The sequence below is a fragment of the Martes martes genome (assembly GCF_963455335.1).
Source record: "Martes martes genome assembly, chromosome: 1".
NCBI lineage: Eukaryota > Metazoa > Chordata > Mammalia > Carnivora > Mustelidae > Martes > Martes martes.
This window is the reverse complement of record NC_137888.1, coordinates 79,386,782-79,412,322: the sequence shown is the minus strand read 5'-3', so window position 1 is coordinate 79,412,322 and position 25,541 is coordinate 79,386,782. Positions and strand designations below refer to the sequence as shown.

At 38.8% G+C, this 25,541-nt stretch overlaps 1 protein-coding gene and 1 pseudogene across 8 annotated transcripts in view; one reads left to right on the top strand and one right to left on the bottom strand.

The window, feature by feature from the left end:
* MME (membrane metalloendopeptidase) overlaps positions 1-25,541 on the bottom strand; it is a 95,757-nt gene that overhangs the window by 28,380 nt on the left and 41,836 nt on the right. For all 7 annotated transcript variants that reach the window (XM_080806735.1, XM_080806737.1, XM_080806739.1 and 4 more), the window contains exons 9-16: positions 19,212-19,346; positions 16,814-16,915; positions 14,841-14,977; positions 14,638-14,731; positions 13,370-13,498; positions 12,511-12,609; positions 10,094-10,174; positions 8,681-8,784 (exon numbers count right to left, since the gene is read on the bottom strand). In XM_080806735.1, the coding sequence (XP_080662861.1) occupies positions 8,681-8,784; positions 10,094-10,174; positions 12,511-12,609; positions 13,370-13,498; positions 14,638-14,731; positions 14,841-14,977; positions 16,814-16,915; positions 19,212-19,346 (881 nt within the window). The remainder of the gene's footprint in view (positions 1-8,680; positions 8,785-10,093; positions 10,175-12,510; positions 12,610-13,369; positions 13,499-14,637; positions 14,732-14,840; positions 14,978-16,813; positions 16,916-19,211; positions 19,347-25,541) is intronic.
* On the top strand, positions 5,644-6,215 carry LOC308350544 (divergent paired-related homeobox-like; annotated as a pseudogene). The gene has a single exon. The product of its transcript is annotated as a divergent paired-related homeobox-like (transcript).

The following is a 25,541-nucleotide window of genomic DNA, read 5'->3' as shown; positions in this document are numbered from 1 at the left end:
ATTTAGGTTTCCCCCTTACCCTAACACACTTCAGGATGCAACCTCTACACATAAAGTCATTCTAGAAGACCATCATGACCAGACTATAACAACAGCTACTTTTTAATGAGCATCTGACTTATATGCCAGGCACATTATATAAGATATAATACAACAACCCCATAAGGCAAAAATAGATGTTATTTTCCTCAGTTTATAAAGGAATCATTGATGCTCAGAGATATTATGCAGGTTGTCTAAATTTACACAGTAAGTGGATCTTAACCCACAGCCCCACTTCCCTCACTTGACTGCAAAGTACAAGCTCTTTCCACTGTTCCATAAAAGGCAATATTTTTTACCCAAAGGTAAAAGCACAGCAAGACCAAAGAACCCCATTAAACTAGTCACTGTTGCTGCATAAGAGCTGTTAACTGAAGTACTCTGATTGACGACCCATCTAATTATCTGAGAGGTGAGAGCCAGGACTCCTATTCTGACATGACACCGGGAGAATTCTTCACTCCTCTTTCAACCCAAGGCCATAGAAATCACTAACGTGGTTTTCTTCCGGGAAGTCAACCAATTGCATGTGGTTCTAAGTTTGGCAGCAAGGCACAGTCTTTTTAGTCTTCAATAACTGTATATGTGTATATGTACAAATGCGTGCTACCTCCACTTATGTGATATACCAAGTTTAGAGAAATTCCCAAATTGAAAAATACATGGGTGGGTGGATCATTTCTGTCAGAATTTTCTTTTGGTGATGATTTTCCTAATTTAGAATAATCTTGGGATCTTTCAGGAAAGAACTGAAACTTTTTCCTTCCCATATAACCCTTAGCAATACTATAATTTGACATTTTTGTCTGTCTAGCTCATTAGACAGTAACTCCATGAAGGTAGTGATGTTCTTTTTTTTTTTTAATTGTAGTAAGAACACTTACAAGAAAATTTATCTTTTTAACACATTTTACCACATTGAAGTCAACAATACATTACTGTAAACTGTAGATACAATGCTGTACAGAAGATCTCTAGAGGTTATTGATCTTGTTTAACCTAAACTTTATACCTGCTGATTGGAAACCACCCTCTTCTCTAGTCCCTGGTAATCACAATTCCATTCTTTGATTTTATGAATTTTCCTATTTTAGATACCTCATGTAAGTGGAATCATGTAGTATTTGTTTTTCTCTGTCTGGCTTATTCACTCATCCATGTTGTTGTATATCGCAGAATCTTCTTCTCTTTAAAGGCTAACTGGTGTTCCGTTGTTCACTATACCATCTTTTCTTTATTCATTTATCTGTCAATGGAAACAGGTTGTTTCCATGTCTAAGCTGTTGTGAATGGTGCTACAATGAACACGGGAAGGCAAATATCCCTTAGAGGTCCTGATTTCAAGTATTTTGGATGTACATTTAGAAGTGGGCTTGCTGGGTCATTCAGTAGTTCTATTTCTAACTTTCTGAGGAACCTCCATATGGTTTTCCATCGCAGCCACGCCATTTTGCATGCCTACCAATGGTGTGCAAGGGCTCCAATTTCTCCACACCCTTTACCAATACTTGTTGTCTTTTTTGTTTGTTTTATCGTAATCATCCTGACAGCAGTGATGTGTGAGCTCACTGTGGTTTTGATCCACATTTCGTTGATCCATCCCTGCTAAGACATGTTGAGCATCTTTTCATTTGTCTGTTGGCTGTTTGTATGTCTTCTTTGGAGAAATGTCTATTCAAGCCCTTAGCCCATTGTTAAATTGGCTTATTAGTTCTTTTGTTATTGAGTTTTAGAAGTTCCTTATGTACTTTCGAGATTAACATCTTTTTAGGGATATGATTTGTCCATATTTTCTCCCACTTCATAGGTTGTTTTTTCATTCTGTTGATTATTTCCTTTGCTATGCAGAAACTTTTTAGTTTAATATAGTCTTACTTGCTTGCAATTCTATCTCTAGGGCTTAGAATAGTGTTGGAAACATGAGAGGCACTCAATGCATCCTCCAAGAGAGAAGAGCCTCTCTTCTTGAGACTCTGGGGGCGGGGGGAAGCACTAGGCCTACGTGAGGCACTGGGGCTATGCAGGCTGTAGACAGCCATGACCACCAAGAACTATGACCAATGGAACATCATCCCCTCAAGATGGCAAACTAGTATAAAAGTTCCAGAATTCTTTTGCAAAATTTTCCGAGTTTAAGACGTCAACCTTTAAATTATTGAATTCCCTTATTTCCCCTCCCCCTCTAAAAACAAAACCAAACCAAACTTTCCTTGGATGCTAATTAAAAAGCAGAAATGTTTTACCCCTATCACAGTGAGCACCAAGTAATGTACAGAACGGCTGAATCACTACACAACCTGAAACGAATAGAACACCGTATGTTAACTCTACTGGAATTAAAATTTAAAAACTTAATTTTAAAAAAGCAGAAGTGTTTTTACCAATAAAATGTGTTTTGCTTATGGTCCTAAAGCACACTGGAAAAGCATAAAGCCTATCAGTTTAATGGGAACATACAAGATCGAAATCTAAAATTTTAATCTATTACAACATGTGTAGAACACGAGCATCTCAAGGCAGATACTGCCGTAGGGAACTAGAATGATTTGTTCAAGTTTGGTCTAGCTGTTATTCTCTTTCTGGCTCAGTAATACTTGATGAGCCAAATAATCCTTTTTGTAAATCTTCCCCACATATCTACACTCATGGAGATTCATTTGTGTCTCAAGTCTCTGGCACTCTGCACACCCACCCCAGACAGTTCCTACCAACTCCACCTCTGGACCACCTTATTTACCCATATATAATTTACATAATATATATAATGCCCACATACATAATATAATAGCCTTGCGTGCTATTTTTCTTTGGATAACCAAGCTCACTGATACAGGACTTCATGAAAAGAAGTTTGACTCTAGAAATAATTAGTGAAGGGGAAACATCAGAATAGAGTTTTTAAAAAAATTATTTATTAATTTATTTATTTTGTATTTTTTAAAAGATTTTATTTATTTATTTGTACAAAAGAGAGAGCACACACAGGGGGAATGGCAGGCACAGGGAGAAGCAGGCTTCCTGCTGAGCAGGGAGCCCAATGCCGGACTCGATCCCAGGACCCTGGGATCATGACCTGAGCCAAAGGCAGATGCTTAACTGACTGAACCACCCAGGCATCCCCAGAAGGGTTATTTTAGAAAGAAGTGAGTTACTTCCCTACCTCTGGAGACTATGTTCCTTTTCTCCTGAGTGTCTTGATGTATAAAAGCCAAGGAGGAAAACTTCTTGGCTCTTATCAAACCTTCACAGTTAGGGCCATAGAATTTTAATCCTGGGAAGAACCTTAGAAATGTTATACAGTCTAAATCAACCCGCTCGTTTTATAAATAAGGTAACTACATGCCTTTCAAAGGGCCACAGGTAGTAAATGGCAGCCCCGGGACACTGAGAGAGTTCATGACTCACCGCAGTGCCAAAACTACGGTGTTACTTCACAGGGTGCCAACCTCCCTGGAATTTTTGGTGGGGTTGGCCTTTCAGGAAAAACCACAGACAGACACAGCTGTTGGGCTGCCAGCCTCAGGAGGACCACCCACTTGTTTTAGGGACCGACACCACCCAACTAGTACAGACTAGAAAACAACAGCAGGCTTGAAGAAATAAAGGTGAAGACAAATGAACCAACCGTTTTGTTTTGTTTTGCTTCTTGTGACTCCTCTATTCTCATCCTTATTAACTTAAAAGCTGACACGTTGGGGGGCTTGGGTGGTTCAGTCGGTTAATCATCTGCCTTTGACTCAAGTCATGATCTCAGGGTCCTGGGATCGAGCCCCACGTGGAGCTCCCGGGTCAGTGGCGAGTCTGCATCTCCCTCTCCATCTGCCCCTCTCCCTCTGCTCCTGCTCTGTCTCTCGCTTTCTCTCTCAAATAAATAAGTAAAATCTTTTTAAAAAGTAAATAAATAAGTGCTGACATGTCTCTTCCAGAGAATGTTTCATTAATACTTGAAGGTTTAATTGTCATTTTAAAAAAGGTGCTGGGGTGCCTGGGTAGCTCAGTGGGTTAAGCCTCTGCCTTTGGCTCTGCCTTTTGCCCAGAGTCCTAGGATCAAGCCCTGCATCAGGCTCTCTGCTCAGCAGGGAGCCTGCTTCCCCCTCTCTCTCTGCCTGCCTCTCTGCCTGCTTGTGACCTCTCTCTGTCAAATAAATAAATAAAATCTTAAAAAAAAAAATGCTCTCCTAGCAGTTTGTTTCTCTGCAACAGCACCAACAAAACTCTGCCTTTTATCAGATTTAACTGTTACTCAGTTGCTTCTTTCCCTAGATGGTGAGGTCCGAGATGCAGGTCCACATTTTATTCCTCTGTATCCTTTACAGTGCTTAGCACAGTGCTTTGCACATGGCAGCTGCTCAATAAAATGCCTATTGAACTGGTTCCTGTCAATGTCTCTGTGTTTTTATTTTGATGCGTAACATTGGGAAAGATACAGCAATGAAATAAGTCTTAGTAGTTTATGGTAAGTAATTCCGTGGTTCAGTGGTCATGATTTACAAACACTGCCACAGAACAGTGATATCACAGAAAGTTCTGTCCTAGGAAATGAACAAAATAACATCAAGTCTAAAAACAAGAAAGGGAGTTCTTTTTTGTTGTTGTGCATTTTGTTTCTTTTTTGAGTTTTGCTAGTTCTATTGACTCTAATTGAATAATCATGTTACTGGAAGTAAATCATTAGAGATCATATCTAATTAACTTTGCCAGTAGATAGTATATTCTCAATTTAGCACTATTACTATCTGATAATATGACATATTTGAAATTCTTTACAAACTGGCACCAAAAACCCAGAGAACATAATGTTTCGGATAATTTTGGAAATACTAGTCACTCAGAAACCACATGAAGCAAGCTTTTTAAAATTTAAATCCATGCCCTTTGCAGTTGTCAGCTGCTCAAATGGGCAGAAGGCTATTTTAGCGAAATGATTAAATCAGGTATATCACAGACACACTTCCTGACTTTCTCAATTTTTTTGAATCTGTTAAACAGTGATAACAGCAGGAAGCTGTTGCTTAACTTCACTAACTATGATGGTGAAATGGTGGGATGCGACAATCTTTATCTTAGTGGCTGAGTCAACTTCATCAGCATGATCACAAACTGGCTATCGTATCATTTATGAACCCACAAATACCGAGGAAGGGTCTACATTCTGTTCATCAGTGTTCCACAAATATATGGTTTCTGCCTTCGACAAGGGCTAGCACAGGCACGAGGTGAAGAGAAGGGGGTACTATGAGTAAGGAAGGAATGTTCCAGTTGAGTCCAACAACGTGTAGGTTTCTGTTAGAGGAACAAGGGCTGAAAGGGTGGTCCCAGGTAAGGGACAAGGAGTTAGAAAACACGCAGCAATGACTGAAAGTAATTCCTATGGCTGGAGCTTTGGGCAACACTGGGCAGGGGTAGGGGGTGAATCTCAAGGGATTCTAGAGAACTAGTGAGAGGAATGCAGAGCCTTCCTTGTACCTGTTTTGTAAGACAGGCAACAGGTATATACTGAAAGGTTTTTATCAGGAAATAACAGGACTCGATCTGTGTCTTTGAAAAAATTCTCTGGGCTTGACACAGGACCAGAGCATGGGAACACATCCAGATCTCTGGATGTCAGGCTCAGGGGACCCTCCTAAAGGAAAGCTCCGGAAGCATTCCCAAAGGAAACGAACAATGTTCACTGAGTAACAGTTGGCAGATCTGGAATTTTTGTCCAGCAAGAACCCATACCCCGCTCCCAGCCTTCAGAAAGAAATGGCCTCAAAACTGGAGAACTATTCCACGGTATTGCAGGTTTGGTTCAAGACCCACAGAGCAAAACTCAAGAAAGCCAAACAACAGCAATTAGCTGGGGCGGAAGTCAAGACCAGCTCTTCTGGGAGAAACATGGATGCACCTCCAGTATCCCCCAATGGTGTCTACCCTGCATCCCTGCTTTACACAGATCACCGACTCCTTCCTACCAACTCAGCACATGCTCCAATTTTAACGCTCTCCCAGACCATTCTGTTGGCAACAAAATAGTCCATTTTGGCTGCTGCCAAGATCCTAACATCTACTCCCTTTGTCCCATTATGGAATCTCAAATTCTTTCCAGAAGCTTCACTGCTAATTCTCTTGGTTCTTCATCTCCACAAAGAACTTCAGGAGAGAAGCTAGACACAAAACGTCACATATTGTGATGATTTGCAATGATTCCCATACAAGAGACAGATATAAGATCTACATAATATGGATGCATTTCAAAATCATCTCTGTGAAAGAAAAAAGACACAAAAGGGCCCATGTGGTGGAACCGAGTGGAAAGAGGTGCCAAACAAACTTACTGGAATGGGGATGTTTCATGTTGTAATTAGGATGGCAGTAACCTGCACATATAAATTCATCCAAAGACATGGAACTATAACTTTATTATTATGTACACCACAAAAAAGAAACAATCAAGGGAAGGACCCAAAAGGTTCTACTGAGCTATGCATTCTGCAGATGCAACATTCACTGAAATAGTGTAAGGGCACCTGGGAGGCTCACTCAGTTAAACATCTGCCTTCAGCTCAGGTCGTGATCTCTGGGCCCTTGGATCAAGCCCCGCATCGGGCTCCCCATTCAGCAGGGAGTCTGCTTCTCCCTCTTCCTCTGCTGCTCCCCCTGCTCATGCTCTCTCTCTCCCAAATAAATAAGTAAAATCTTTTTTTTTTTTTTTAAGATTTTATTTATTTGTTTGACAGAGATCACAAGTAGGCAGAGAGGCAGGCAGAGAGAGACAGGGAAGCAGGCTCCCTGCTGAGCAGAGAACCCGATGAGGGGCTCGATCCCAGGATCCTGGGATCATGATCTGAGCTGAAAGCAGAGGCTTTAACCCACTGAGCCACCAAGGTGCCCCAATAAGTAAAATCTTTAAAAAAATATATTGTACAGGGGTTTCACTTGTGATTATTGTAGGGGAAGAGGACTCAGGAGAAAACCAACACATATGATGAAAGGGAATGAAAAATGCAAACTGTATTACCAAATGATTACAGAACTTTGGACTCCATTAACTTCAAAGGAAAATATCAAATAATAATTCAACCATTTTTAAAATTATGAAGCATTCTTCTGGTGTCATATGGGTGCAGGTTCTATTAGCTATTTTCAGAAACACTACCTGACAATATTTCTCTGTAGATATTTTATACAGTACTGGCAATTATTAATTGTAAGCATATGTATTTTAAAGAAATGAAAATCTCTAGACTTGTAAGAAATTTCTCAGATTGTCAATTTACCCACTGGATATTCTTTTTGGTGACTTTTTGTGGGTTTCCAGAAATAGGATTTCACAACCGATTATAACACAAACCATATGCGCCCATTCTCCTTCCTTCTTTGCTAGCTAGGGCATGACATTCTCCAGCCTCTGTAGCCCTATTTTTAGCACCAGACAATACAACATTTGCTGCACTATAAACTCCAAAGTCAGTAAAAGAAATCAGACTCTCTTTTGGGGTACCTGACAGATTCAAAATGCTCTGTAGGGATTGAAATGTATCGGCATTGTCATTTAGGAATTTTGTCCAACCTGTACTTGGTTTAACTGGGAACAGAACAGCCTGCCATCAAACAGTCCCCTATCACTTTGTACCTTTCCCAGCACATTTCCTTTCTGGTGGTGGAGCTTATTATATCATGTCTTTCTTACCCTCTGCTGTGATAATGTAATATAATATAATCAAAGTTCACCTGCGATCTCCTAGTTCCCAATGATACCTGGACTGAGTGTTCTAAAATATTAATTTAATAAATGAATAAGTGAAAAAATAAATGAACACATGAATAAACCAAGCACCTCACTGGCACATTATTTTTGTTCACTACCACACAAATCAAGTTAGTATGCTTATTTTTCATTTGCTAATCCATTCATTCATTCATTCATTCGGTTTTAACTGAAAACCTTCTATGCGTTCAGCACTGTGCTGAACAGGCAAAAGGAATGAGAGCCCCTGTTCTCCAAGAGCTAAGAGCCTAGCAAGAAAAAGTCAACATGAGCAGCTCTAGGGATCTAAGTGCAGAAACACATGTGGGTAAATATGTTAGCCACACCCATTTAGTTGAAAACTCAAGACTGAACTAATGTTAATGTTCATATGAAGCACGAGTGCCACTAATAAGCAGAGATGAAGAGCATTTGGAGGCGACTCCCATGATCTCCTATTTGGCTGCCACAAGGCTGAGGGTGTTACACAGAGCAGTCTAGGAAGGGGATGGGGCTGTGGATGACTGACCCAAGGAAAACAAGGGGGCTCTGGTCCAAGACCATTCTCATTACTGCAGGTGCGGCCTCACAGAAGGCTTGGAGCGCTGGGTTACCTAGGCTAAGGCATTCTTGAGAAACTTGTCGACAGAGTAGAGGAGATAGGCAGTAAACGAGAGGAAACCGAAGAAATAGGGTAGCCTGAGGACAACTTCATAAAAAAATTTTTAAATTTTCTTAAATCTTTGACCCATCTCTAGTATGATAGTCTTAGATGTGGAGGTACTCACTCCATTGACAGACGTTGCACTTTTTAAACATTATTTTAAGTTGACTTCTTTTTCTTAACCCAACAATGAGAGGGACAAAGCCCCTTTTCTGAATGAACATGTAAGAAATGAATATACATACTCGTCCTTGTCCACCTTTTCTCGGAGCTTCTTTAGTTGTTTATTTTGGCTGAACTTCAAGTTTTGAATTATGTTCTCAAAGTATTCATCTTCCCTGTAGTTCAACTATATTGCATAAAAGATTTTGGGAAAAGTAATCAAAATTTGTGCTAAAAGCATAGGGATATGTTCTTAAACTGTATCAGTTAATAAAGTTAACAGACAGCATTAAAACTTGCCAAAGAAGAACTGAGTTCTCATTAGCCTAGTTCTCTATCCCAGGTCACTGGTGCTTTAACTGAATCACTACTTTAGCCTATTCTTCTGGAACCAATCAATGAAACCAAGTGTCTGATAAGCTTTCCTATATTGACATTAACCCTCACATGACAGGCGAGACAAGAGTCCATTCTTAATTTAGCAGCTACTATGTACTGGGCACTGTTCTTAGCACTTTATATATTACATGTTTTTAATCCTTATAATCTTACGAAGATGGGCTATTAGCACCATTTTAAAGCTGAAGAAACTAAGGCAGACAATTAAGTCACTTGCCAAAGTTAGTGAGTGGAGGAGCTGGGATTTGGACCCAAGTAGTCGTCTGTGAGTCTTTGCTCTTAGCCACCTGACTCCTGAGACAAAGACCCCCCCAGGCCTCACATGCTGCAGCCTGTCCATCTACAAGAAGAAACAGTCAAGCTTTTCTACAAATGGAAATAGACGAGAGGACACTGTGGCTTGTAAACCCGCCCATGAGGCCAGTAATCACTGGATTAGTAATCACTGTCATCCCCAGGTCTGGGCAAGAATCACCTTACTGCCGCCAGGGTTTCGAAGGAGTTGCAGGGACCACCAGGTTAGCAACAGGACCCTCAACTGGGTCTGAAATCAACAGTGTTGTGACTTGAATTGATTCTGTTCTCTTTTCACTGTTACATTACCAGAGGGGAATAAAATTGCTTCTGGTTTTCAAACACTAGGTTTTTGTTTTGTTTCATTTTTTCAATTATTTTTTCAATTTTTGTTTATTTTTTCAGGCATGACCTGGTTTTTATCCCATGGAGGAATAATTGGAAAGTGGAGGAAAACGGAAGACTTGACTTTTTGGGCTTATACGAGAGGAGATAAGGAGCTCGAGTGCTGCCTGTTGCTCAACACTCTGATGTCTGCCCTTGATGCATTTCAAAGGACATGAGATTTTCCCACTACTCTTCAGTGGAATATATGGAAACCGAAATAACAAAACCCAAATATGAACCAGGCCGATGAAACAAAAGGCTAAAACTAAAACACAGTTTTGGCTTCAGCGTAAAAGGCTTTATATAACGAGACCTTCAGGTTTAGGCCATTCTGCATCATTTCTGGCACCCCACAGCTAGAAATGACATTCCCACCCGCCCCAGGTATCATCAGCACAGTCTTCGTAGAGACCTACCTCAGCGTATTCACTGTTCAGTTTATTTTCATTTGTAATAATGTCATCAGGATAGCCAATTCTTTCTTTAATGGCTAAAGCCTAGGAAAATTAAAACATTGAATGTAAGGGCGATTGTGTAACTTCCAAATGCAAACATTATAATTTGCCATGACTAGAGATTGAATAACTTGATCCATATTGCTTACAAAAATAGTATTTGACAACACTTAGATAGAGATCTTTGAAATGGTTCCTCCCTGGGGTCCAAAATAAACGAGAAACAGTTCCAAAATTTTGCGTCTAATACCCTATTCTCATAGGTTCCAGCTTTCCCAAGAAAACCAAAATGAAAACTGACAAGGCATCATTCCACATGTATTGTACTTCTATGAACTTTTTCTCTGAAAGGCTTTTTTCTTCAATTTTATAGGAGGGCTAATATTTAGAGCTTCCATTCTAGCAACTTATAATTATCTTTCCACTTCACTGACTTAGCTCAGAAAACAGATATGGGTTTACAGCTTTAGTGCTAATATTCCTTCTGAATATTGAGTCCTGGAGTCTGTATGTTCTCTTTTGGTCTCCAAACCCAGTGTACCTACCTTCCCACAGTTAAGTGAATGGCATTATTTAAACAAATAGAGAACAGGATTTTCCTTGTTATACGAGCTCATACTGACCACTTGCTTACTACATTTCTGATTGTTATTTTTATTATTTTAGAATTGTTTACTTTTGTTATTTCATTATTGCTATTTGTTTCCTATTATGATTTCTATTTCCATTTTTTTATTTCTCTCATTTTTCTCAAAGATATTTGACTTTTGATTCTATCATATTATATTGTTCTTAAATAATTTAATTATGTTACAAATCTGTTTCATAAGCACAGGATTTCCGCAGCGGATTAGACAGGATATGTGTCAATAAGTCAGGTTGGCCAAGTCTGTTTTCTTGTAGATTTCCACACCACTGCCCATTACAAACAGCCTCCTCTTGAAGGTTTTTTACTTTCTAGAAGCACTTCCCCAATGAGTGTTCTAAGAGGCACAAACTCTACAGAAACAGGTCTACATAAAAAGGATTTATTGTCAAATACTTTGGGTAAATACTGTGACAAAAACCTTAAGCAGACTTCTTTACTGCAGTCTAACATGTAATGAGTATTAGATATGGTACCTGAAAATCATACCCTAGGAGCATGTAACCTAGTCTAAGGTGGGAGCAGGGAAGCCTTCCTATAGGAAGTAATTTCCTAAATTCTTTGAGACAGGGACTCTTTTTTTATAGAACTACTTATGGGTCCAATGGCTTACAATACTACCTTGGGAAATGATGATCAAACTCAGTCCAGCTGGCCACATCAAACAGAACCATGTCAAGAGAGCCAGAACACGAAAGGAGTAAATCCAGCCTGAATGGATTGACTGAGGACCCAGTCAGTGATGGAAAGATGGGTATACTGCGGTGCATAAATTTTAGACCTAACCCAGCCACAGCTTTGGGATAGCCGAAAACGATAGTCCCTTCACATGATTTAATCCTGGAAAACAACTAGACTACAGCTTGGTTTTCATATTATAATAGCTTCATAAAATCTTTCCTTATCAGTTTGAAGAATGGTCTGTTCTTGCCTCCCCAACTAGAATGGAATTATCAGATTGTATGTGAATACTACTCCCAAAGCATATACAGTTTCCACTGGACATGTTTCTCTTAGTTTTATAGTTATCGAGACTAATGATCATAGTGAGTTTAAACCTAAGACTTTCTTAAACATCTGACACCTCTGTTCATATGCAAGGTATTAGGAGTCCCAATAACAGGTACACGATGGGGGTAGAGAGGAATAGTTATACGAAGGCTCCCTCAATATCTCTCTACCTGCAGATCACCATGTAATACTCAAGTAATACATCACCTTACCTTTGCTTGACAGAAATTTAGAATTTTTCTCCCTAGGTCATATAAAAATCTAAATAAGGCATGTTTTCAAAATTGAGCTGGAAATCTGTGATTAAAAATTGAAAGGATATTTTTAGGCTTTGGTAGAATCCTTGTGGCTATGTTTTATAAAAAGAGAAATAATATGAATCACTGATAGTATTTTTCAGATCTTTATTGTTCATACAAGATTTCCTCTTTTTTTCTGAAGAGTCCTTTAAAAAAAAAAGGAAAATTGGGGATCTTTCAAAATTTTAATTGAATATGGAGAGTAGGAGTTTTTATTATCTCAAGATAATAAAAGGTGAAAATCACAGAAACAAATCTTTATCCATGAAAACTGTTCCTGGAAATGACATCTTGAAGGAGATTGCTTTCATTTTATGCAATCCCTGAATTTTTTTTCCTAAACTTCCTTAAAAGTTCATCTTTTCATGTAAAGAAATTGTTTAATAGTTAGTGCTGCCTTTTAAAATTAATTAATAATTTACCTTTTCCTCAGCTTTCTTTTTTGTTTCAGCATCCATCCAAGTGAGGTCATCTAAAGTCTGAATAAAAACCTCACGGATCTGTGTAATCAAATCCTCAACCTTAAAACCACAGAAACAGAAGACAAATTTAGGACATGAATTACTTTTTTTGGTAACACAAATTTTAAAAAATAGGATTATAAGCTGTCTTTACAGAACTCAATAACATGTATTTATAGACAAACTGTGACATAAACACATGGATATATGGGGATCATTATATTTTTCAAGGAATCTTGCTACTACCAACACTAAGGATTAAACAGAGTCTTACACACACCTTAATTAAAAAATCACCTTTAGAATGTAATGGTTTCCACGATCATAAAAGAATTCACGTGAAACAGTAAGTGTCATCACTGTTAGTAGTTCAATTAAGCAAGAAGTAGTATTTCAAGAAGTTTCTTTCACTTTAAATTCCATCCTCTTCATTTCAGTAACAATGAAAAATGAAGTATATTTTTTTAATATTTCAAATAAACCCTGGCTTACTTTCAACATTTTTCAGAAAACACTAATTCTTGGTCAATCTTGCTAATAGAAGACTTTACAAATGTCTCTATCAACAGAACATGAGTGGGCACTGTGTAAACACTGCTTCCAGAAAATGGACACTTGGTTTTGGATCAGACAATATTAAAATTAGAAACATAACCAGACTCTTGGGAGAGGGAGGGGGAGATTCACGGAAAAATAACAACAAATCGTGATTCCGAGATTTTTCTGCCCATCAGTAAAACTTTAGCCAAATTATTAACTACTGTAACGGCACATTGATGCAAGCAACTAACTGATGGGAGTATCGTGCTGAAAACATTACCACATGTTTACTCTCTCCAGCAAATGCTGCTTCCACATACAGCCTTCCCACAGCATTTTCCATATTCCCATTGACATAGTTTGCACAACGTCTCCATGTTGCTGTTTCTGATGTCGTGCCATAAAGGGCCTATGGGTAAAAGAAAGGAAATGACATCTGACCACAAATAGATGGCCATGGCAAAGGCGAACACACATTCCACAGGACTCTGTTCTTTGTGTCCCCTAAGTTCTTGCAAATGTTCATTGCTTCTCCTCACAAAGCATGTTGTCCTCACCCATGACAAAATATAATCCAATTGGACTGTTTACTTATAAATAATCCAAAAATAAGGTATATTTTCGGTAGCATGGACCAGTAGAACTGTCGGCTATTACAGATGAATATCCTTCTAGACAGCTTTAGAAAACAACAACAAAATGCCCTCCCCTCAAAACCAAACAAACAAAATAGTTCCGACTGCATAAACATAAACATGAAGTAATGTTCAATTTATGTAACAGGGGAGAAATCTGGTATACAAGAAAACACATTCCTGTTTTTTAATGTTTTAGCTGAACTTCCAGTACTTAGAAGAACTGTACGTATATAAATTTAAGTACTAACGAGGGGATTAACTGAAGTAAGGGAAATTGCGCGAGACGCCATTTTTACATTCTTTAATTTTAAAAATTTGCCCACATTTTCTTTCAAAGAGTAAATGCTAAATATTTCAAACAAGCAGTTATTTCCTTTTCATAACACCAACCAGTACATTTGCCAAAATGTCTCCTTCTATCCCTCCTGTCATCTCCCCTCACCATAGGACTACTGGGATGATTGTTTAAACAGTGAAGTTACAGCCCAATACAAGGCCTTACGGTTGCCCCCAGGTAGGCGTACTCTCAGTGGATTGTCTACATCAACGTAGTCCATCTGTCTGTATGTCTAGTGTGCTACAAGCGCCTGACAGTCAAATTAACTGAAATATATACCCTTGCAATTACTCTCAACACAACAAAAAACCAAGCCAGTATTCTCTCACAAACTGCTCCAATAACCAAATGCATCTCCTTCCAGAGAAATTGAATCATGGTGCCAGAGCAGGACAAAGCCCATGAAAGCTGGCTTTGCTAGGCAACATAGCCAAAATACGGGCAAAGCAGCCAACACTTGGCATGTTGACTCCTGGCAAAGTTTACCACGTTCTAGCAGTGTACGTGGCAAGCCTTCATAACCATGTATCTCTTTATGCTTTAAGTCTTAAGAAAAGAGATTTTTTTCTTCACCTTGCGGAAAGCATTTCTGGACTCCTTGTAGGTTCGGCTGAGGCTGCTTACAAGATCCATTATGAACCGCCAGGACATTAAATTTTGAAGATCTCTGTATAAAAAAACCCACCACCCAGCAACAGAAAAGATGAGGCTGCAAAGCTTCTAAAGAGTGATCGTAAATGTAAATTTTGAGGACGTAAGTACTCTGACATACCTACCTGGCAGAATATTTGGTAAGAATGAGCTTAAGTTTGGTTAAATATTCTGGAGCATAAACCACCACATCTTCCTCATTTGCAATGTTAATATTCACAGTTGACATGATTTCATTTGTGAAATTTGACCAGCTGAATGGCTGGAAAAAAGCAGGCGTGAAACATTCAGTAATTTTGGATTTCTCTTCTTGGTTCTAAGACTCAGTTATGGTCATGGAGTCAGACATGGTTAGGGTGTCAGTCGCCTCATTACATAATTATCACAATGGTCAGTCTGATATTTGTTTGGAATTTTTCCTCCATTGTTCCAATCAGTTTCCGAATTAAAAAAAATTAGTTCTGTAGCATGATGATTCAGATAGCAGCATTAAACCGACCAACCATCTAAGAGCAAAAGCAAAGCCTCTAAGGATAGAGAATATACAGCTAGAAATTTAGCTCAGTGTCACCCATCTTGGTCTAACTCACACACACAGAAAGGACATTTAGCTTTTAAAACTAAAGCTTCCTGGGGCGCCCGGGGGGCTCAGTCGGTAAGCGTCTGCCTTCGGCTCGGGTCAGGGTCCTAAGGGTCCTGGGATCGAGCCCCACCCACATCGGGCTCCCTGCTCAGCGGGAAGCCTGCTCTTCTCCCTTTCCCACTCCCCTTGCTTGTGTCCCCTCTCTTGCTGTCTCTGTCAAATAAATAAATAAAAATCTTCAAAGACAAAAATAAAATAAAATAAAAATACAGCTTCCTTGGTTTACACAAAAATTTAAATGGGTATAAAGTGTTTATCTTTTAATAGTGGATATAACAATCCATTCAAACACTGTTAATACACCTCAGGGATGATCCAGCTACTATTGTCATAGGAGAGATACAGTAATGTTAGAGATACAACACAAATGGTCCAATGAAGCCAAACACCATATCTGAAACTATCAGTATTGGGTCGATAGGCATGCAATTTTTATACTTCGGAGCTGCTAAAAGATGAAATTTTATCTTTTATTCTTTAAATGGGAATTGTGGTTATTCAACCAACAGTAGATGGAAGAAAAATAACACAAACATGGCAATTATGCAAATCTTGCTAAAATGCCACATTTCAGTGTTTGAGAAGTTCATACATTTGTAAGTATATAAATATACTGATAACTCATTAAGTATTAAGGGCTATATGTTTTTCTAGATTTTCTTTGGTGGTTTGGGCCAATCTTTCGAAAACGGATTTATGAAGCCCTCATTATATTAAACAGTTCTATGTGACAAATTCCTAACAATAGGTCATGTCTTTACAAACCTCTCCAACTTTTTTTTACTGTAATTAGGGCCAGAGAGAATTCTATCACTGAATGTGATAGTTTGTAGATTTTCCCATGGCTCTTGCTTCATTTCCCAATCACATGCATCAACTAATACACAAGGACACATACATAGTCCCCCCAAAAGATTACTATATCCTAGCTAATGAATTACTACTATTCATAATGGAATTTATGAGCCAGATTTTTCTCCTTATTTCTCGTGTTCTATGTCTCTTCATCATTGCTCTGAACATCTAGGTTGATGGCCTTGATGAGAATATGGCAAGTTCTACATATAAATTATCCTTTTGGGGACTTAAAAAGAAATCTAGTGATTTTATTATTTGACTGTCCAAGTCCAATGGCTATATGATTGTCTCTCAGAAGGGTTTTCCACTTTAATGTTTTCCAAACCCTTTGCTACAACGGTTTCATTGCACAGCTGCCTTGAAAGGAATTTTACCTTTGAAATTCACTCTAACTTAATATAATACAATGACTTCACATAGGTCTGTGTTCTTTTTTCCAGTCTTGTCATGAAATCAAATGGTTGGTGTCATCTAAATTCATTTTGAAGTTCAATCTATTTCAATAAATAAGTAATCACTGAATTTTAACAAACTGTACCTCACTGTTATAATTTTGGAAATGGCACAATAACAGAGAACACGAAACTTGCTACTTACCTTCCCATCGATCTCTAGTGAGAAGTTATTCTGGATCTGGGCTAATGTCATTTTGTTATAAAGAAGCATGGGGTCATTTCGATCTTCAGGTTTAGTTGTAGCCTATGGATTTAATTTTTGATCCTTATTTTAGAACTAAGAATACTTCAGAAAAACATAACTCTCTATGAGGGGAAAAGAAATATGAAATAGGTACAATATAAGTTCTATTTTCTTTTTTTTTTAAGTTCTATTTTCTACACTTGTTTTATGGTTAAAATAAACTCATATCAAGGAGAAAAGTGAAATTTGGGAGATTTTAAGCATATTCAGTAACAATTATCAAGATTTGGCTGCCATGTCAAGTATAAGATGCTTCAAAAATCTTTTCATACTTTGACAACTGCTGAACCATACAGGCAGTGTCCACAGGCCTCCTTCCTTCTAAGGGTCATGGTCAGCTCAGTCGTTTCTGTGGTTGTTTTATATGGTGACTTCCTCAAATACAATCACCTGCAACGTATCTCTCAAATATCCTCTCCCACTTCCTCATTGCTACCATTCAGTATCGCAGTTAATATCCAGATTAGAAAAAAAAAAAAGAAAGAAAGAAAGAAAGAAAGCCATAATGATTTCTGCAAGAATTTCAAGCCAAGTAAGAGAAAAATTTCCTAGTACAAAGCATGGTTATCTGAGGAGAGTGCTAGCACCTCCTACCTTTGTGACTGTCCTCTTATCCTGCCTAGACAGTATACTCTGCACTCAACAGCTTAAGACTCAACAGTTTTTTTTACTTATTTTTCACAGAATCAAAAAAAAAAGCAATAACGACTCCCCAACTAGCAGCTGAAATTGAAAAAAAGCAATTTTAAAGTCAAGAGAGACCAAAGGTAGAAGCTTAACATGGGAGTTATTTCTGGGTTACAATGGCTCCACTGTCCCCTTTAGGTCATTTATTTATTCACTACTTTAAAAATTATTTATTGAACATCTGAATGGAATAAAAAGTTGGATAATTCCAGAGATACACAGGTCATTTAAAGAAGACAAAGACCTCACCACAACCTAAGTCTAAGAGAGGAGAAAAAAACATAGATGCAAATCATTTTGAGGTAGGATATGCCTATCAGAGAGCTAAGGCTGATCAAAGGAGAACATGGTCTGGGAAGGTGCAAGTGGCAGAAACCCAGGGCAATACACTGTTTTCCTCTAACACATTTCCAGCACAGAAACACATGTAACCCACCCAACCATCATTCATCCAACCATGGTTCCAAGCAAAGTCTGGTTCTGACTGGAGATTTGGGGTTTCACGTAGCTCCAGGAAAGCTGAAATTGCCCTCAAAGATCTTTGGTCTTCAAGATTCTGATGGCAGTGGCAAGCACCAGGGGGATTCAAGAGCACAGACTTGTCTGCAATGTCAGGGAGAGCCCTAAAGATTCTAGACTAAACCGACCGTGGGTTTAATCAGTAACCTTAACGCTGCTTAGACAGAGTTCAGTCCTCAAGACTGCAGACTCTGTCAGCGGAACCTCGGACAAAAAAGTGCCAATTCAGACTCCAAGGGTTCATCGGAACTAGAGGAAACTCAGGAAAACATTCTCTGGGCTTTGCTGTTCCTGTCAGAATCTCTGAGCCAGCCTGACAGTTGGAACTTGGTCACACTGCGTGGTCACGTGGCAGTGTTTGGGGACTAATATCAAGCAGAGGAAGAGCCAATCTCTGTGATCACCTTAAACTTTAAAGTAAAACAAAGCAGAACTATACACACCAAAACTAAAACAGCTTTGTGGAATAGTTAGCCATCGCATGTGCCCTGAGTCTCGAGGACATCCCAACAACCGTCTGATTAAGCTTTTGGTATAATCCACTTATCTTAGTTAAGATATCTAGTTAGATATCTTAGTTAAGATATCTAGTTAAGCTTTTGGTATAATCCACTCATCTTAGGTAATTAAGTGTATCTAGTTTAATATTTGTCGCACTTAGTTATGTCTCCTGGATGTCAGGAACTCAGTTTACTACAAAATTCTACAGTTTCAAAGGTTCTCTTAAAGTCAATGATTCATTTCTGAGCTATGCATTTTTACCAGTTGTTGAAAAAGTTGCACCTTTTTATCTTTCCAATATGTTAGAGAGGAAAAAGAAAGAAAAGAGTGGTAACACAGGATGCCTGGGTGGTTCAGTCAGTTGAGTGGCTCAGGTCACGATCTGGGGGTCCTGGGATCCAGCCCCACGTGTCTCACGTCTCGGGTTCCTGGCTCAGAGGGGAGCCTGCTTTTCCCTCTGCCTTCCCCCTACCTGCCAGCTTGTATACTCCCTCTCACCCACTCTCTCTCTCTCAGATAAATAAATAAAATCTTAAAAAAAACAAAAATTGGTAACATTATTCAATGTATCAGAGAAAATGTGTTTTACATTGGCAATTTCTTTTTCCAACTCCATAATTTTCTTCATTTCCAAAGAAAGCTGGTTTTCATCGATGGGCAGTCCTTTCTCCTTACGAATCAGTCTGGCCACAGAAATCATAAAATCTACATATGCTGTACAAGCCTGCAAAAAATAAATAGCAGTGAATTGCTGGAAAACATTCTAAATATTTATCGTGGTAATTTAACTTAAAATTTATTTATTACTTTTTGGTAATACTTAAAGCATAATAAAATAGAAGACCTTTAATAAATCCTAAAATAAATGACCTGCACAAATTCTTAGAAAGTCAACATGTGGGGCACCTGGGTGGCTCAGTGTGTTAATCCTCTGCCTTTGGCTCAGGTCATGATGTCAGAGCCCTAGGACTGAGCGCCACATCGGGCTCTCTGCTCAGCGGGGAGCCTGCTTCCTTCTCTCTCTCTGCCTGCCTCTCTGCATACTTGTGATCTCTCTCTCTCTCTCTGTGTCAAAAAAAAAAAAAAGTCATCATGCGTCTGAATTAAAGCAGAACAAAAAGTATCACTTAATCGTTATTTTAAATTGCTTTACTAAGAATACAGTTGCAAAAACACTTGATAAGTAATAACCTAGTAGTTTTTCTTAAATAATAATAAATTCCTTTCCTGAATTACATCTCCCAAGTTTTCTCTGCTTATATATATCTTATATATCTTTTTAAACTGTTCACGAAGAGAAGGCCACAAACTCACATACACGCAGGAAGGACATCTTTATATCTCTTCTGGCCAAGCAGTTGTTTTGTTTGTGTCTCAGGTTGTTGTTGTTGTTCTGTGTGTGTGTGTGTAAATAAGACTGTGTTCCCATGAGGTCCACAAACCTGGAGGTTTTAGTTAAGACTAGAGCTGGCTCACCTTAATATGTTAATGTAAAATTTCTAGATTTGGATATCGGCTCTTTCCTAAGGACCTAAATTCTTTCCATTTTATCTTCACATGCATTTTAACTTTGTGAGGTAAGCTATAAACTAGTTATATTATCAACCTCTTACAGAATATATAAGTGACTAACTCAAACTAAGAGTGGCATCAACACCAGGAAATGAAGACCACTTCCATAATCTCAATTGTTGCTGTTCAGCCATTATTATCCATCAGCAATTAAAATAAATTATGATCTCACCTTGTGAAAATTTACTCAAAATTCAAGTTTCTAGCACCAGCTTAATGACAAGACAGACAACCACAACTGGGGAAGTCATGCCACACAAGCGTGGGATTAACGGGCACATCTATGCTTCTAATACTCATTCCCAGGGTAAATACAAAGGAAGGTTATACAGTCCTTAACACCTTATAGTTTCAAGAGGGTTTATATTGATCATTATATTGATTATCAGTGAAAGGGCACACTTACATTCACTGTGAGTATGAAAGGCCCATCTGAATTTATAGCAACTATCAAGAGGATCAAACATAAAACTTATAGGGAAATAAATATTTTATCAAGCAAGACGTACAGGTATTATCAATTTGAAAACCAAGAAGACAGCTTAAGGTAACGTTTAGATACTGGCATTCCATGACCTTCAGTGACCTTCAGTAAATGCTAAGTAAATAGTTCCCCAGGGAGAGGGTTTCCTTATTCTCAGACACCCTGTAATGCTGGAACATCCAGCCAGCATCTCTATACATCCACCTGCTACTCAACTGAACTGACTGTTTTCAGCTGTGGGTCCATATTAAAACCCAATTACTGGGGTACCTGGGTGGCTCAGTGGGTTAAAGCCTCTGCCTTCGGCTCGGGTCATGATCCCAGAGTTCTGGGATCGAGCCCCACATCAGGCTCTCTGCTCTGCGGGGAGCCTGCTTCCTCCTCTCTCTCTGCCTACTTATGATCTCTATCTGTCAAATAAATAAATAAAATCTTAAAAAAGAAAACCCAATTACTAAGGTCACAGGGATAAAAGGATGTTTTTATGCATATTCTCACCACGTCCATTCTTTTCCTATTAAAAAGTAATCAGAATTCTTGTTTCACTTGGAAGTAAACAAAGCCGTCTGAGTTCTTATCTTCCAGGACCAACTATTCCAAACTATAAGCATGCGGTGTTTGGAATTAACTGTATTTCAAATTATATGAATTCATCTGCATTCAGCAGGGAATTACTACCATGAAGGAAACGGTAATTTGAATTTTCCAATATCAGTCTGCTGAGATTTTTGTTTTTCTCTTCTGTGGGCTGCTTTTTTGTTAACGAGGTAAGAAAGCAGTAACAAGAATGCTCTCCTGCATGCCACTGCCCCTGTGAACTGGTTCTACTCCAGTATCTTATCTTTACAGATACACTTCAAGACTATGCAATTTGGCAAAGGCAAGCACAAGAATTTCGGATGGTGCCTCTCGTCTGCCAAGCAGGTCCAGTTTCTCAGAAAACTGGAAGCACAGGCTATGACAGCAGCTTCTGGGATACTTGACTCTTTAACACAGCTACACGGAACACACCACTTCCTTTAATGAGCTCCATAACCTGGCAACTATTCCAATGTAACTGATTAAAACATGTGTCTTAGTATCTTGATTATCTTTCCTGGCTTCCAAATTTATGTCATAGCTGTCAGAACCCAGGCTTACTCCTGCTGTTAAATCTTTTTTACAAGGAATGATTCTCACCCTAAGGTTTTCATTTTCTTCCTTGAGATACTTTGTAGATATGCCTAATGATAGTAATTGTCATGATTTGGGGAGAAAGTAATCAACATATATTTTAACACCTGAATAGTAGGTTGGTTAGGATATTTTTAAAATTGAAATTCAATTTTTCTATTTTGTCACCGAGAGAGCAATTAGTTACTAGGACAAGGTCCGAGTCAACTACCTCGACAGTCATAAGGTAGTTTTTGTTGAAGCCTTCATATGGTGAATCCTTGGGGTGAAAAAGAATCCACCAAAATACCTACGTGGCCCTTTCAAAAATTAAGACATAGTAAATGCCAACTCTTATAACAGCACGTTCAAAGATGATCATTGGTTTTACATGGTTTTATGGGAAAATCCATAATATCAGTTTTGTGACTTTTTAAATTACATGCTATCAATGAGATGATATTTACTAATACCCAAGACCATGAATTGTCACTCTAAGTAGAACTATCTTCGCTTTGCAGGACAAAGCACTGATATTTATAAATTGGCTCTGTTCAGAAATTGGGCTTCTCCTGCTTGGAAAAAAGCTGGTATTTGTTGGTTGCCAAAGAGAAAGACAGCAATGATATTCGACTCCTGTCCTTTAAACTTCAATATCTTTGTTTATGAGTAACAGCAAGATCCAGGATGACAGGAAGCTTTCCAGTTCGACTGGCTGATTATTTGGTGCTTTGGTATGATAACCAACTAAGGACCAGGAGCTTCACTTCCAAAGATCCTGTTCCAGGACACCCTGCTCTTGCCGATTTTCTGCCTTCCTCTTTCTAGGGAAGACATATGGAGTGTGAGGTGCCTGAAAAGTCACAGAACTGTGCTCTTCTTAGCCACTGATGCTCAGGGATTTTTAATAATGTTACACAGAAAGTTTCCTGAAGGAACACACAGGGGACATCAAGCAGGAAAGATAGGTTTCCTACCAAAAAGGTCTATTTTTTTTTTCCCGTTTAAACATCATTTTCAGGGAGCACGCAGCTGCCAGCACGTGGAGACTTGCTCCCCAAAGAGGGATGGCAGAGATCCAGAATCACACAGCCATTTCTGGGGACCGGAAAACGTAAAGAGTCCCTGATCTGAGCAGGAGAAAAACACAGGAACAAGAAGATCTGTGACAGACCAGCCTGGGGACTCCTTGGAGCTTTCATCAGATTATTCATGAGGAGAACCTTATTGTGTAACTTCTGAGGTTTATTGCACATTCTTGGGAAGATGCGTGTAGTTCCTTTTACAAACCAGATTTAATCCATCTCAAAAAATTCTCTTGTTGATGCCACACAGCCAAAATGAGTCTTGTCATATTCACCAAGTCTCAAGTTTAAAAGCTCAGGTTTAAAAGTCTCAGCTTCCTGTGCAAATGATGAGGTAGTGGGCATTCTCAGGGGACGGGTGCCCTGACTCAGAGCTGGTGGGAATCAGGGGTTATTATCTTGCCTCACTCAGATCTGGGCTAGAAATCCTTTCCCTGCACTCGCGTAACATCTCATTTCTACTGCTGTTCCAGTTTGCTACTGCAGAAAAATGAAATCACTCCAAAACTCAGTGACTTACAACAAAAACACTTTTTTCTAAACACAATCATTATGAAAAATGACTGAGTATGAACTTATAATTTAATAAATTATATTAAAATAAAAAATAGGGGTGCCTGTGTGGCTCAGTCAATAAGTGTCTGCCTTCAGCTCAGGTCATGATCCCGGGGTCGTGGGATCGGGTCCCCCATTGGCCTCCCTAATTGGTGGGAAGCCTGCTTCCCCCTCTCCCACTCCCCCTGCTTGTGTTCCCTCTCTTGCTGTATCTCTCTCTGTCAAATCAATAAATAAAATCTTTGAAATGAAATGAAATAAAATAAAATAAAATAAAATAAAATAAAAGCTCCTTTATGTTTTGTTAAATACAGGTACATGGGCTAGGTAAAACCTCCTGACTGTTAGTCACCTGGTGCCCAGAAGGGACACAATGAGGTCAGCAGTTTCCCTTACAGTATCTGTGTTACCAAGTCAGCCAAGCAGCAGCCAGTGATCTTTTTAAAAATCAAATCAAAGTACATCTAAATTATCAACTCACCCATATCCCTAGTCATTCACCTTATATCATATCACCTTGTTCTCTTTCCTTTATCACACTACTATCTGCATTCATCTTATTTCCTTAAATTATTTATTTCTTTGTTTTCTATCTCCTCCCATCAGAAGGTGAGTTCCAGGTGAACGAGGACCTTTTTTGCCTTGTTTCCTCAGCATCTCTCCTGCCTACAAAACTATCTGTCACAGAGTAGAAGCTCAATAAATACCTACTGATTTTAAAAATGAAGTTAAATTTTAAGTATGTTAAGCAAGCTTCCCTCACTTCCCTCGTCAGATTCTCAGCCCAAGGCTGGAGCAGTTTCTTTCAGCGTGTGTTTTGGAAAAGCGGGCAAACAAAATCCTCTCTGGCTTGCACCCGCTCATCTAAAGGACTGCAAACCTCAGCCTTTGCTCCTTCCTTCTTTCCTGCTCTGCATTTTCTCTTATCAGACCCACAGACCCTGGATCATCTCTTTCGGGCTTCCAGCCATCCTGGCCATGTTCCAAGTTCTCTATCCTTGACCTTCAAACACCTCCATTCTTTAGAAACCCTCAGTTTTTCTAAGAATATTCAATTTCTTCATGCCTCTGAACTCCTTCTTCTCTATGCCTCATAGCACTCACTATCTTCCTGCCCCACCTTCTCTGGCTCCCATCCACTAGACCAGGGGTTCTCTCACTTTTCTTTTAGCCTGAAATGTTCTGTTCAAATAAATACCTTACTGATGTACAAGCAAGTAACAAATTGTGGTGGATAATCTTGAAGCATGTAGACATGAAGGTGTGGCCCCACAGAGCCCTGCCATGGACACGCACAAAGAGGTTAGGAAACCGCAACTCTGTCTGATTCTACTTTCTCAGACAAACAAACACAGAGCATAAACACATCTATAGCCCAGTTACACTCTGATATTTAGGGTTGCTAACCTATAGATTTCTTAACAAAAGAAGACAAGGTAACAATTAGCCTTGATAATCTAAAGAGGGAAAGAAAGGGAAGCTTTGAAAACAATTCCAATTTATCTCCAAATACAGAGTTCAGAGACTCTTCTGAAGGTGAGTGATTTCTTAAGAAAATTCAGGCCATGATTCCTTTTAGTGAATCAATCAATATACAAAAGAGCTTCTGCATATAAGGCTGATTTCATTGAAAAATTCCATGGATGGCATAATTATTTTTTATAGGTAGTGTGTATCTTTCATATTGTTTTCCTTGCATGAAATTTATACCCTTGGAAGGGATCAAACTGTTTCAAATCTTACTACTTCTGTCCTTTGACATAGTAGTGTGTCATTCAAATTAATCACAGTAGGTTTCTACTGCTTACAATTAGTGCTCTTAACTGATGCATGGATCTTTTAATCTGTGAGTTTAAGCAAGTCATTTTACTTCTTTGGGTCTCTGTTTCCTCATTTCTAAGATAAGGGTTTGGACAATTCCTCTAATGTCCCATTTAGCTCTTACAAGTCTGTGCATGGGTAACCTTAATTATTAAGAAAATACAGGATCCTGAGGTCCCTGAATAGTGCAGTCAGTTAAGCATCTGACTCTTGGTTTTGGCTCAGGTCATGATCTCAAGGTCATGAGATT